This window comes from Pongo pygmaeus, chromosome 4 (assembly GCF_028885625.2).
Source record: "Pongo pygmaeus isolate AG05252 chromosome 4, NHGRI_mPonPyg2-v2.0_pri, whole genome shotgun sequence".
Lineage (NCBI taxonomy): Eukaryota > Metazoa > Chordata > Mammalia > Primates > Hominidae > Pongo > Pongo pygmaeus.
The window spans coordinates 65,813,734-65,828,437 of NC_072377.2; the positions used below are offsets into that span (position 1 = coordinate 65,813,734).

Below are 14,704 nucleotides of genomic sequence, written 5' to 3' on the forward strand. Positions count from 1 at the left end.
TATATGCATATATGCTTTTTGCATTATTTTTAACATACTTTTACATATTTCTTTCAACTTAGGTTTACATACATTTTATGCTCCCTCTCTCTCTCTTCAAGAGTTAGAAAAATACTTCCTAGAATTGTTTTGATAGTCCTGGACCAACCCTTAGTATATATATAAAACAAAGGTCTCTATTTTGAATCATCAAATACCTGATTCCTTTGATCATCTGCATTCAATGTGCAGACGTATTAGTATTAAAAATACTTTATACTAAGTATCTATAAACTTTAAATCCCATTTAAAAAAAGAAGTATGTGTTTGTGGATGCATTTTTATTCATCCTTTGAGTTAAATATTTCTACCTACCTAGGGAAGTTTTAGAAGACTTTGGATGGCAATGGAAGCAGAAAACAATGAAACATCTTCAAATGCCTAAAGGAAAAGAAAATTCAACCTAGAATTCTATACCAAGTGAAAATGTATTTCAGAAACAAAGCTAAAATAAAGACATTTTCAGAAAAATAAAAGGTGAGAGATTCCTCAGCAGCTTTCATGTACTCAAGGAAGCACTACAGGTACTCTTCAGGCAGACAGAATGATCGCAGCTGGGAAACTGAGATACAGAAAAAATGAGGAGTCAAAAAGGGGGCTAACTATGTGGGTATATCTAAATAGATATTGAATGTCTTTGATAATAATGTCCTGAGGGGGTTAATATTGATGCCAAATGAAAACACATAAACAAAAGTGTATAAATTGGGAATGGTGGAAGTCAATAGAGCAGGAAAAGTGGAAAATAATAATAAATTTTCTAAACCTCAAGACAAAGAAAGTAAAAAAGATTTAAAAAAAGGGGAAACAGAAAAGATGAGACAAATGGGGAGCAAATAATAATGATAGATTTAAACAAAACATAAATATAATAATTACATAAATCACAAACATTAAGTATTTTATTCAAAAGACGAAATTTGCCAGGCTGTATTAAACAAAGCTATATGTTTCTTACAAGAGACATTTCTTAAATATATAAGATTGAAGGTGAAAGAATAGAAAGAGGTCGCTATGCAGGCACTACTCCAGAATAAAGTGAAGTAGCCATGTTCACACCATACAAAGTAGATTTTAAGACAAAACATTAATAGATAAAGAGGAGGAAATACATGGCTGAATTTACTAGGAAGATATAATAATTTTAAAAGTATATGCTCCTAATAACAGAAGCTTAAATTATTTAAAGCAAAAATGAACAGAATTACAAAAACTGATAATCCCACAAATCGTAAGACATTTTAACACACCTCTTGTAACAGACTAATAAACAGGAAAATAGTCATCAGTTATAGAGAAAATGGGAACAACATGATTTTAAAACTTCAACGTATATAGAACACAGCCCTAGTAATGGCAGAATTCATATTCTCTTAAAGTGACCAAAGTGGAATTAAACTAGATATCAATAACAAAAAGACAACTGGAAAATCCCCATATATTTAGAAATTAAGTAGTATATTTATAAAGAACATGTAGCTCAAAGAAGAAATCAAAACAGATATTGGAAAACATTTTGAACTGAATAAAAGTGAAAATCCTACAGTAGAAAATTTGTGCAATATAGCTAAATCCAGCCTTTGAGGGAGATGTATAGTCTTAAATGTAAATATTAAGTGAGAAGAAAGCCTAAAAATCAATTATCTTAACATATATTTCAATAAATTATATAATTATAATTATATAAGAACAGCAAATTAAATCCAAAGAAAAAGAAGAAATGAAATGATAATATAAGAATAGAAATCAATGAAAATTTTTAAAACATACAATAAAGAATATCAATAAAAAGCCAACAAATGGTTCTTTGAAATGACTAATAAAACTGATAAGCCCCTAGTGAGACTGACTGATAAAGGAGGAAATAACAAAAGGCACAAATATCCAATATCTGAAATGAAAAAGGGACATTAACTGAAGATCCTTCAGATATATTAAAATTATATTCTGAGTAACCTTAAGCAAATAAACTTGTTTATATGAAATGGACGATGCACTGTTGAATTCTGCCAAACAGATAAGAAAGAATTAACAATAATCTTACATAAACTCTACAGAGAAGAGAAAAATAGGAACCACTCCCAACTTGTATTATGAAGTCAGCATATCCTTTACACCAAAACCCAACAAAGTTATTAAAAGAAAAGAAAAGTCAAGCCAGAACTCTCTCACATGTGACAATGCAAAATCTTAAATTAAATGTTACCCACCTGAATCCAGTAATGAAACACAGTGTAACTAAATTCAGTTTCGTTACTACAAGGTTGGTGACTAATACAGTTGGTTTAACATTCAAAATATCAATTTAATATAGTTAACCAGATTAACAGAATGAGGGAGAAATTTCTATTATATCAACAGATTCAGAAATACCATTTGATAAAATTTAACATCTGACAAGAAAACTCTTAGCAAACTAGAAACAGAAGAAAATTCTTTAAATGTAATAAAAGGTATTTACAAAAAAAATTGTTAACACCACAAAAAAAATCACTCAATATTGAAATGCTACAAACTTTTCTTCTGAAATCAGGAATGAGAAAAAATGCTTACCATCAACATTTCTATTTGACACTGGAAATCTCAGCCAAAGCAATAAAGCAAGGGGGGGAAAAACAAGAAAAGGAGATTGAAAAAGAATAAGTAAAAATAAAAATATTCTTAGACAATGTGATTGTGTTATTGAAAAGAATCTACAGCTGAAGTGTTTCCATTAACCACAAAGTTTAGCAAGTTTGCTGGATAGAAAAATCAACTGTATTTCTGATACTTGCAACAGGGTGAAAATCACAAAACAATAAAATTTGCAACAGCAACAAAAATATCAAATACATACAAATACATCTAACAAAAGATGTATATGACCACTGCAGTGAACTATTTTTCTTCGTGTCAGTATCACACTTAAGTATTGTACTTTATAGTAAGTATTGATATCAGATAGTTTTAAGATTTTCCTCCCTGTTCTTTTACTTTAGGGCTATATTGGCTCTTCTTGGCCACTTGTATTTCCATATAAATTTTGGAATAAGATTGTGAGTCTCCATTATAAGATAAAGACTGTTGACACTTTTATTGAAATATCATTGATTTTATGGGAGAACTGATGTCATTATAATAAATAGTCTTTCTATCCATGCATAATTTAGCCCCCCCATTAATTTACATCTTTACTTTCTTTCAAAAATGGTTTCTAAATTTCTAATACATGGTGTTATAAGTTATTAGAGTGGTTTCTTTTGGACAATTGAAAAAGAATACTTATTAGGAAAGAGCATAAGGTAAAGGAGAGATTATATCTTTTCAGATAATGTGTTAGTTCTTGATCTGAGCTTTCTTTCCTTTTTTTTTTTTTTTTTTTTTTGTCAGGATGAGAGGAGGCAATGCCTCAAAATGAAACTGAGATGGCCACAACCCATCATGTATGATACGGGTGATATGTGGATAGTGCGTATGAACTCAAGAGGCACCCACCGGATGGTCCTCTAGATCAGGGTTTTTCAAACTGCAGGTTATGTGTTTAGTAGGTTACAAACCAGACTCATTTTCAATAAAAAAGAAGAGAATACAAATCATGAAAGTACATTGTGTGCAATAGGTTGAACATTGTTTCATGACACTTTTGCTTAAGCTATGCATACATACATACATATAAATAAATGTACATCTGTATAGACTGTGATGTGAAATCTATCTCTTATTGATTACAGCCAAAAATATTTGAAAAACTATGCTCTAAGTGTCTATAAATTCTAAGTGTCATCATGTTATAACACCTAGTACCTACCATTACCAGGTATTTCACAGCTATACCATTTTTGCTTGTGCTCAGATTAAGCCTGTTGTGTGAATATTAAGTTTGCGATGGAATAGAAATGAACAAAAGTTAATGGTGAAAGATTCATAATCAATTTATCAACTTAACAAGAAACTGTAGGTTATGAGTGAGTTAACTTGAGGAAAATATGAGAACAACAATGTAATGAAGGTTACCAGGGCTCAGTGTCTTTGAAAGAGGACGTTTGAGAACTACTGGGCTTTAGCTCAGGAAGGGCATTAGAGGCAACATACATTCGATTTCTGAAGGAGGCAGCAGGAGCTGCAGAGGCAATGAGTGAAGATAAAGGACAGCTGTCTGGAGGACACCTGTCTCTGTCTGGCTCTCCATCCCTACCCTCAAGAACCACCTTAGCAATTTGCTCTCCCATCTCTCTGGTTCAGGACCACCCTTTCCCATATGATGTCTCTAGCCATCCTTAACTGGAATTTAGGCAAAAGACAGTAGGGTATTGAGAGGTGAGGAGAGCCACTTTACCCTGAGCTATGCCACTCAGAAGAAACCCTGTAGGTCAAAAACCTCCATATGTCACAACAATATGTAAAAGATTCAAATTATAGCAAAAATGATACCAACAATAATGAGAATTAATATTTATTGAGCATCTATTTTATGCCAGACATTGTTCCCAGCATTTTACATGGATTAACTCATTTAATTTTCACAATAACACTAAGCTAGGTAATGTAATTGATGGCAGTGGTGGTCCATCTGGAGTGGCTGCTGAGAAGACACCGGCTGCAGCAGGCAAGGCGCAGCCAGGGCTGCACACTCCATGAAGCTGTTGGGAGCTGGGAACAGGCAGAAGCCCCACCCACTTCTGAGTGTAAGGGGTGGGAGTCCTGCCCTCCTGGGCACAGCTGCAGCCACCCAGCTGTGGGTGCAGACCCAGGCATCCCCGTACTCTCAGAGGCCCAGGAAGCCCCCCTACCCCCACAGGCTCAGAAATGCCTGCTTCCGCTGCCCAGCCTCTCCCCACTCCTAGCTCCCACTCCAATTTCAGAGCAAAGTTAAGTGCAAGCTGGGGCACTGTCACGACCCAGCTGGGTATGCCTGTGCTCAGAGTAGCACTGACACACCAGCCCCGTTGCCTCGGCCCCCTCCAGACTCTGTGCACCAAGGAGCATGGGAGGGGGGCCAAGGGAGAGCTGACAGTGGCTCAGTATGGGCTGCAGACGCCCCTCGGCATGAACAGCCTGGGTGCCAGGGCAGCAGGTTGATGGCGGCGGGAGGCAGACAGACTCCTGGACAGAAAGGGGCAGTTCCCGGTGAAGCCCCACCTTTAGGCCTGGGATGGCCTGAAGCCTGGGGGCCAGGCTGCTAGTTCCACAGACTGGAGTGAGAACTTATGCTGCCCACAGCTGTCCATAGACCAATTAGCACTCACTTCCCCTTCTCTGAAGCCCATAAAACTCCCTGGACTCAGCCAGACCGGGCAGAGGTTGGAACAACCGGCCTGCAGAGAGGAGCCACCCACTGTGGGTCTTCTCTCTCCTGAGAGCTGCACATTCGAAGGGATGACCTGCCTGCAGAGAGGAGCTACCCACTGTGGGTCTCCTCTCTCTTGAGAGCTGCAGGCTTGACAGGACAACCTGCCTGCAGAGAGGAGCTACCCACTTCAGGTCTACTGGGAGCTGTACCATTGCTCAATAAAGTTCCTCTCTGCCTTGCTCACCCTCCAGTTGTCCCTGTATCTCATTCTTCCAGGACACAGGACAAGAACTTGGGACCCACTAAATGGTGGGACTGAAAGAGCTGTAACACAAACAGGGCTGAAACACACCCCTTGCTTGCCATGTTGCGGGCGAGAAGAGGGAGAGAAGAAGAGAGGAACTGCAGCCCTTCAGGGAGCCCAGACCTGGGAGCTCCCCAAGCCAGGGATGTGACACCCTCTTTGGGGCTCTGTAGTTCCTGGTGTCTCCAAGCTTCCAGGCACCACCACATTCCCGGGTGCCAGCAGTGGAAGCCACCTGTGGTACACCTGGTCCAGCCACGGCCTCACAGGGAGCTAGCACTTGTGTCGGCATCTGGAGCTGCCTGCCCTGCTGCAGCTGGCATGACTGGCTGTGCACAATGGGCAGCTCCCTTGTTCACATACCCCTTGCCTTTTTGTGCCTGGCTCACCCTTGGCAGGCATAAGATCTGGGCCAGTAGCGTGAGCCCAGCGCAGCCTGCCCAGGCTGAGTGGGCGGAAGCAGCCCAGTGGGCCCGAGCAAAAGTCAGGCAAAGGCACCATTAGCCACAAAGGTTTCTGGCTGGCAAAGCAACACCCCAAGGATCCTGTGACATTTTCCCCATTTTGCAAGTGAAGCAGATGAGGCACAGAATTTTTAAGCAACGAATACACAGCCTCACAGCTAAAAATTGTAGGAAATATAGAAAGAAAACAACTAAGAGTGGGCTATGAAGCAACCAGGAAGGAAGAGGATACTGAATTGTCAGCTTGACAAAATGGGACTCTATACAGTTTCCATTTGCCTTTAGTTAGAACTACAAGAGTTCATAAACACACTCAAGGTAAATACATGCGTGAACTCCCACAGCCTTTACCTGACCACTTGTGTATGGTATTTGTGGAAATGCCTGGTGTTATTTTTTTTTCTTCAAGAAAGATACTGCCTTTGAGGCTTCTAAACTAGTCTTCATAATGTTGAAAGTTGCTAGGGGCTCATCAGGACACTAATGCACAACCCAAGAAACTTTATCATCAGATGACTAAACTTCACCCTGCTTATTTGAGACACATCAGTCTCCTACCTTATTTTGGGAAATACAGCAAAACGGCTGGTAGACAGATGGTATTTTGTAGACCAACAAATTTAATCCATGCATCCACAGTCACTGGGGAGAAAACGTCATCAAAACTCCAAAGCCCGGTGAAATACCCATTCCAGAAACAGGGCTAACGTCAACCAGCTGGGTTAAATATTGATCATTACATGGTGGTTTCTCCACAGAGCTGTTAAAGGAACTTAAAAAGTTGCTCGAAGGTGAGAGGAGAAGCAAGAAAGAGACAGAGGGCTAGCTATTACTAACGAACTTGAAGTACTATTTAAAAGAGGGAGAACTTTCAGCCTGACATTTAGACATTGCTTATGTGATGTGCACAGTCGTATTAAAGCCCTGACCTAAATTTAGTAGTTTAAAAAGAACTCAGTTTCTACTTCCACCCTTTTCCAAATGCCAGCTGAGAACTCATTTCTCGGACCCTTTTCATCCATAGGAAATCCCTGAGAACTTTACAAAAAATTTAAGAACAAAAAGGTCAGAAAGTTAAAACACAGTATGCAGTCGCTCTCCTTCCTAAAACGGCCATTTGGTTAAAATTCATTATAATGAAAGAGTTAAAATTCTGCACAGTTTAAGAACAACCAGCTGACCTTTAAATGTGCTGGTTTGAATCCAATCACCTTTCAACAAGCATGAAATCTGGCACAAGGCGTACTAACGCACACCAATTATTTTCATAGTGTACATGACTGATCTCACAGCGTCCTGTTTGGAAAAAAAGAATAGTGTTCATTTTCCAAAAGCCAAACTTAGAGGCTGAGTGTCTCTGTTGGTGGGTGGGATTTTCCTTTGGTAACTGTCTCCAAAAGTGCCTTTGGAGGAGGCTTTTCCTTGAAAAAGCACAGCATAATACCTTAAGGAAAATAACTTTTTCGTTTTGTTTAAATTCTGTTAAATGAAATAGTTTCCTCCAACTTTTAATACGTCAAAGGTAAAAATAGCTGGGAAATAATTAATTATTATCCTTAGTTAAGAACTTTCAAGCCATATATGTAGGAGAAAAAACAATCCACTGCCAGTGAAAGAGTGAAATACTGAATCCTACTTGGAGTAAATGGATTTAAAACCCAGAGATTCAAAACCAATCTTTGAGAGATTTTCTACTCCCTAAAATGATTACTTTCTTTTTAAAAAGTAATTCCTATGAGATTATCCTAAATGATAAGACCCTCTGATATCTTCAAAATATAGTTCAAATTACAACGTACCTTCACAGGACTTTTAAGAACACACTGGATGGCTGTTTTTGTGCAATGTACAGACATAGGTGCCCTGATATGGGGACTACACCATACAGCCAGATACACTCTGGTCAACTGCCAGACTGTGTTCCTTCTCCTCTCCTTTCTCCTCTACCTCTATGGTTCCCCCTGTACCCCAACCCACCCCATTTCCATCACAGTGGAATGCTCTCCCATGTCAGACAGTAACATGGACTACTAACCCCACACCTGGACCATATTCAAGCCAGAGTCGGATTTTCCTTTGTTGAATCCTTTGCCTGAGGAGTGAGACTTCTGAGATTCCCTTCCCAAATCCTTCTCTCAGCTCCTCACTTAGACTTCTGTTGGCCATTCCCGTGTTTGTCAGCCCCTCCCTGCCACAATATTTGATTTTCCTCCCCATTCACTCTCTTTATCTTGTGAGTCCAGAAAAGAGAAAGGTCAGGATCTCACAGCAATGTGGGTAGTGGCCCGTGGCTTGTGGCCCCGGGCCAGCACTCAGATCTTCACCCACCCAGCCACTTCTGCTTAGGCATTGAGGAGGAAAGGGCTTGATTCAGGAAAAGAAGGCACCGCCGGGTTGGGTACTATTCACAGACCATGTTAGGAAGACACCTGCTGGCCCATGGCCCTGGCCCAGGAGGCCCCCTTGGAGATTCCCATCAGGAAAGTCTGGTTATGTGCATAGTCCTGAAGATTCCCCCAAAATCAAAGGCTTCCTCCCAGAGCCCTGGTAGAGCAAGGTCATTCCACAGACATGCCAGCAAAGACAGGCAGCCAGAGTCTCCGTGGGCCTCCCTCGCTGCCCCTGTCCTAATCTGCACTCATTCCTAAGCAGACCTCCGTCACCAGCTTCTTCTAAACAGCACTAATTCTGTTCCTTTTTCCCTACTCCAGGACTGAGAAGACGTCAAGGTCCAGACACTCGTCATTAACACCTACTCACAACCGATTCCCCCACCCACTTTGGCCTCACCAAGATTTGGCCAGCAGGAGAAATAAATGTCATTTTGCTACCATCCTCTGCTCAACCTCCAACAGAAAAACCCACATTGCCCAAGTACAAAGCATGAAATACTGCTGGCCTACCCTGACTTTTCAGCTATTCTCCTTGCATATAGTAAATGACTCCCCAGGTGACATCATCTTAAAGTCTGAGACACAAAAAAGGACCCAAGGTTCTATATGCTTGAAGAATTGCATGGCAATATATTTAGTTAACTTTTTCTATTTTATTAGAAAAAATAGACAATTCAATTGTCGATGTGATCGTTTCAGGCTTCCCAGCCTCTCCATTCTGATATCATCCTATATACCACAACCTCCACCAGAAAAGCAGTATGGTACTGGGAAAAAGAGATCTAAAGGCAGAAGACTAGGGCTTCACTCTCAGCACTGTTAACTGAGTGACTTGGCTAAGTCACTGAAATTCACTGAAACCGCAGTTTCCCCTTCCGTCAAAGGGATATAACAATATCAGCTTCACAGGGTGCTGTGAAGGCAGCAAATGAGAAAATGAAAGGGAGCATCCTTTTAAATTATAAACAGAGAATAAGGGAGAGGGGAGGGGGAAGGGGAGAGGAGGAAGAAAGGAAACAATCTGCCCTCCCTCACCCCTTCACACTAGGTAAAATAAAATGTTTAGACAGAAAAACCTAAAGAAAAGGATCCAAATAAAATATTCTTAGGAACTGTCAAAGGGAGAAGACACTGGAATCTCCAAATCTGGCCAAGAGCTCAGCCTGAGCAGCATGTTTTGAACTCCTGAGTCCATGGAACCCTGCACTAAAGCTTTGGGACTCTGACCTGCAGAAAAAAAAAAAAAAAATGCTTCCCTCAGTTCATTCCCTGTAGTTTAAAAACAAGAGCAACTGAAGGGCAAGCTTCGGGGGCAAGGGGAGACAAACACTTCAGACCATTAACTTACTTCATCCCCATTGGAAATCAACTTCGGGAGAACATGTCAGCTTTGTATGTTCTTCTTGGTCCCACTCAAATGGGAAGTTCTGCTCAAGGCCGGAAATAGAAAACAGGAAGTCAACAGAACTGATTTTCCTAACTGCCCAAATGCAAATCACCACACCCCGTTATGGATGAGAATTAGAGTAAAATGTAAATTTCCTTTTAAAAAGAAGTTCACATGCTAACTGTGTACAGAAAACATCCTACTCCAGGAAAGAAAGAAAGAGAGAGAGAGAGAGAGAGGAAAGATCCATCAGCTTCCTTCCTTAATAAAGGAGGATTGACAGAGCTGGACTGACAGTGAAGTAAAGGTTACCGAGGGTGTGCTCGTCAGAACCACACTGCCACTAAAAATAATGAAGTGTCCCACTTTGATGCTGACACTATTCTCCAAGCTGGTTCCTCTAAAGGTGCTTTTCCTCAAGGGAAGCAGATACTAAAGGGACAACTTTCTCATTACCATTCAGACTATTTTCTTAGAGTCCCATGTTTGAAACTTTCAAGTTGAAACTCCAAGCTCCACCCCCTGCATACAGACTTCTTAGTCAGTTTCTATCACATACCATCATATCTACCTTATTTGCATCAGTCATAAATTCTGCTCATTCTTCTATCACAGCTCCTCTGACATTTGCCAGACCTCACCATTTCCTCAGCCATTTCTGGTCTGAATCATCAGCTCCCCATGCCTGCAGCCTGCTTTCTTCTATAAACATACCAGATGAATCTTTCCAGCATGCTGCTTCCCGTGCCCCCAAGTCTGCCACAGCTCCCTACTACCTATTGATCACATCTGAGTTGCCTCAGCCAGTGGTCTTGCCATATCTATCTAGCTTAGGCTGAGTGTTATAGGAGAAAGTGCACTAGCCCGGGCACCAGATAGATCAGGTAAGACTCTAGCTTAGGTAAGCTGTATCACATCATATAGCGGCTGTGTGGATTGAGGAAAACTATGAAACTTCTTTGCACTTCAGTTTTCTCATTTGCAGAATGAAGATAATAACACCTACCTATACAGTTACTAAGGATTAAATAGGATAATATGCACAAAGTGATCCTAGTGAGTTTCAGTAAGAATGAATGCTTATGAAGTGCTTATCACATTCCAGCTTCTGTTCTGAGTGCTGTGCATGTGTTTACACAGGTATTATTATTAACTTCATTTTGCAGAAGAGGAACTTGAGGCAAGAGAGAGTAAGTAAAGTCACATAACAAATCCACAGAAGAGCTAGCCTTTGAACTCCAACAGCCTGACTCCAGTGCCTGCATATGTAACTCCATGCTCTACTGCCTCCCATTCCCCCTTCCCTCCAACTTTCACTGGCTAACACAGCCCACAGGTCCACCTCAGTCCTTCTCATCCTTCCAGCCTTCCCTCCACATTCTAACTACCTGTGACAAATACTATGCTGCATTTTCTCTCCAATCTCAACTGACATCTTGAAGGGAGAAGTTCAGTTACAGCATTCTCTCTATACCCAACTATACCATCTCTCTACTCTTTATCTTGCCCTCACATACACATAAGTTTGTCATTGTTCTTCAGTTCTTTGGGTAATCTCTTCCTAGAAACTGCATCCAAAAAATAGACCACATCCCCAAATTCCATCATGTCCAAAAAGAAGCATGTTACTTCCATCAACACCCCAGCTGCCATCACCAAGCCAACTCGCCTGACTTCCATTCACTTACCTAGCAAACATTTACCAAGTATCTGCCATGTTCATTTTGTCAATGAGGATGACATGGGACTTGTTCCTCTAGGAGATCACAATCTAATGAGATCGATGTTTATACAGAAAATGTAAATAGGTTGTGATAAGTACTAAATGCAAGCTGCTAATGGCATCATCACCTCTGGCTCTTCTCAGTCCTGCATTTCCCATGTTGTGTCATGCACCAAAGCTGTCACACTGCCCCTTCCTCTTCATCTCTGGTGCCACCTGTGATTTACTTGCACCCTATCTTGTTTCTGAACTATTGCAGCCCCTCCCAACTTATCTCACTGCCTCATTCACCTGCCTTTCAAAACCAGCCCACCTCCTGCTGCCCAATAACCTGATGTTGTCACTCTCATATTTAAAACCCATAAATGTGGCCGGGCGCGGTGGCTCACGCCTATAATCCCAGGACTTTGGGAGGCCGAGGCGGGTGGATCACAAGGTCAAGAGATCGAGACCATCCTGGCCAACATGGTGAAGCCCCGTCTCTACTAAAAATACAAAAATTAGCTGGGCGTGGTGGCGCACGCCTGTAGTCCCAGCTACTTGGCAGGCTGAGGCAGGAGAATTGCTGGAACCCAGAGGCAGAGGTTGCAGTGAGCCAAGATTGCACCACTGCACTCCAGACTGGTGACAGAGAGAGACTCTGTCAAAAAAAACAAAACAAAACAAAAAACACATCAATGCTGATGAACCAAGTACAAAGCCCTGAGCTTGGCCAGGCAACATCGCCTGGAAACTTGACTTTTAATCCTTACTTTGCTCTATTCCCCCAACATACACACACTTCATACACCACAGCTAAAAGAGACGTCCCACAATTTTCTAAAAATGACTCACATTTCTATTTCCTGTTTTTCCCTTTGCCCACCCTGCCCTCTCTCCCTCTGCCTTCATTTTTTTTATTAACCTCTGGAACTCAAGTGCTCCTGCTCCAAGGTTTAGGTCAAAAGTTACCTCCTCCATGAAGCTTTCTCTCATTCTCCCACAATGTGTGAAAGCCCCATTCTCAGATTTGCTTAGTTGTGTATTTGTATATTCTACCTTGCACTGCAGTCATTTGTGTATTTATCTTATGGTTTCTGTGCTTTAGGAAAGGTACATTGTCTTAATCATCTTTGTTCAATACAGTGCCTAGCAGAGTGCCTCAAGTACAATATTTGCTCAATAAATAACAGATGCATTTTTCCATGCATATTTTCTACTATATCCAAGTGGAAAATATATCCATGTGATATAGTGGAAAATATCTCATGAAGACAAAAAAGCAGAAATCCAAGTTTTTTCTTTTCATTACTATCATCTGTGATTATTAATTTTATGTGTCAACTTGGTTGGCCTTAGGGATGCTCAGATAGCTGGTAAAATATTATTTCTGGATGTGTCTGTCAGGGTGTTTCTGGGGGAAATTAGCATTTGAATCAGTAGACTAAATAAAGAAAATCTGCCCTCACAAATGTGAGCCAGCATCATCCAATTTATTGAGAGTTTAGATACAACAATAAGGCAGAAGAAGGTGAACTCTCTTTCCTTGAGCTGGGACATCCATCTTCTCCTGCTCTGACATTGGAGTTCCTAGTTCTTGGGCCTTCAGATTCTCCCCTGAAGTTTCTCAGGCCTTTGGCATCAGACTGGAAGTTATGCCATTGGCTCCCCTGGTTCTCAGACCTTTGGACTCAGACTGAATTATACCACTGGCTTTCCTGGTTCTCCAGCTTCAAGATGACATATTGTGAGACTTTTCAGCCTCCATAATTGCCTGAGCCAATTTCCACAATAAATCTCCTCTTATGTATCTATATACTTCCTATTGGTTTTGTTTCTCTACAGAATCCTAATAGATCATCTAATTGTTTATCTAACAAGTCTTTTCCCCCCTAGACAATATGTTAGGCACTAGGGACACAAAAATAAAAACACAGACATCTGCACTCAATAAACTTACATTCAATATCAGAGAGATTGGCACAGAATACAAATAAAATGAGATACATGCAAAATAATATGAATTGCAAAATTATGGCAATTCACCACCAACTAGGTGTGTGACCTTGGGAAAATCACACTGTGAGCTAAATATTAGCAAGTTTAAAATGCAAAATCAGAGGCAGTCTATGAATTAGACTTTGCTAATGGCCTCCTTTGCTAATGGATGGCACATTGGTGTTAGAAAGTGCTTATTTTTGCAAAGGTCCATTATTGATGCTTTAATTCTAAGGAAATTATGTAGGCAGCAACTAAAGAAAGGTTAAAAAAAAACATCAGCTAAAATTGATACTTAGACAATAAAAAACTAATTATAAGTGATTTATCAGTAGCACTAGATAAATACATCAGTGAAATGTAAGGCCATGAAATGCAGGACAAGCCTCATAGGAAGCAATGTCCCAGTGGATGAGATGCTGTCCTCTGGGCTCCCACCTTCCACCACTAGTATTCACCATATCTGATTGGAAATGTGTGCGTGTGAGTCAGCCTCCCCTCTATGATGTGAATAGGGACCTATTTCTGCTCATCTCTGTATCCTCTACACACGATGCTTGGCACACAGAAAGTATTCAATAAATGTTTATGAATGAAGCAATCAGTCATTGTCACCAAGAATTTACTGGGAATTTCACATGCTAAATCTAGAACAAATGATATGGTCCCTATCATCAAATAAAATCTGTGAAAACCCTAAGACGTACACTGCAAACCATGACTTGGTATTAGAGAGGGGTCATTATCAAATGAAAACAACTCAGCCGCCAAGAAGTCATTTCAAAATAACAAATTCTCTTTCTGTTATTTCTCAAATGCTGTGAAAAGGAATCTCAGTCTGCAGCAACAATTCACAAAGCCCCTTCCTTTCATGTGGTCATGTCACATCACACAAGCCCTGTCACGTGCCTCTCTCCTTCATACCCTCCCATCAAAACTGATCTCCCAGACCTAGTCCTCAAACCTGTGCCCTTCTGACCCTCTACCTTATTCAATGATTCTGTATCACAAAAGCCCAAAAGAACTGCTCTGGCAAGATCTAACAGTGTCTGAAATATCGGGAAGTAAAAGAAAATAAATAGGCAAAACTAGAACAATTCTTTGTAGGCAGTAAAACAACATCTCAGATCTACCATATATTATAAATG

At 40.6% G+C, this 14,704-nt stretch overlaps 2 protein-coding genes across 3 annotated transcripts in view; one reads left to right on the plus strand and one right to left on the minus strand.

Annotated features, from left to right (window-relative positions):
• Nucleotides 1-10,649, plus strand: part of LOC134739549 (uncharacterized) — a 35,165-nt gene extending 24,516 nt beyond the window's left edge. Inside the window, exon 3 of the mRNA XM_063664582.1 lies at nucleotides 8,788-10,649. Within this exon, the coding sequence (XP_063520652.1) occupies nucleotides 8,788-9,292 (505 nt within the window). The 3' untranslated portion in view covers nucleotides 9,293-10,649. The remainder of the gene's footprint in view (nucleotides 1-8,787) is intronic.
• Nucleotides 1-14,704, minus strand: part of PDE4D (phosphodiesterase 4D) — a 1,555,180-nt gene that overhangs the window by 1,525,291 nt on the left and 15,185 nt on the right. The window lies entirely within an intron of this gene.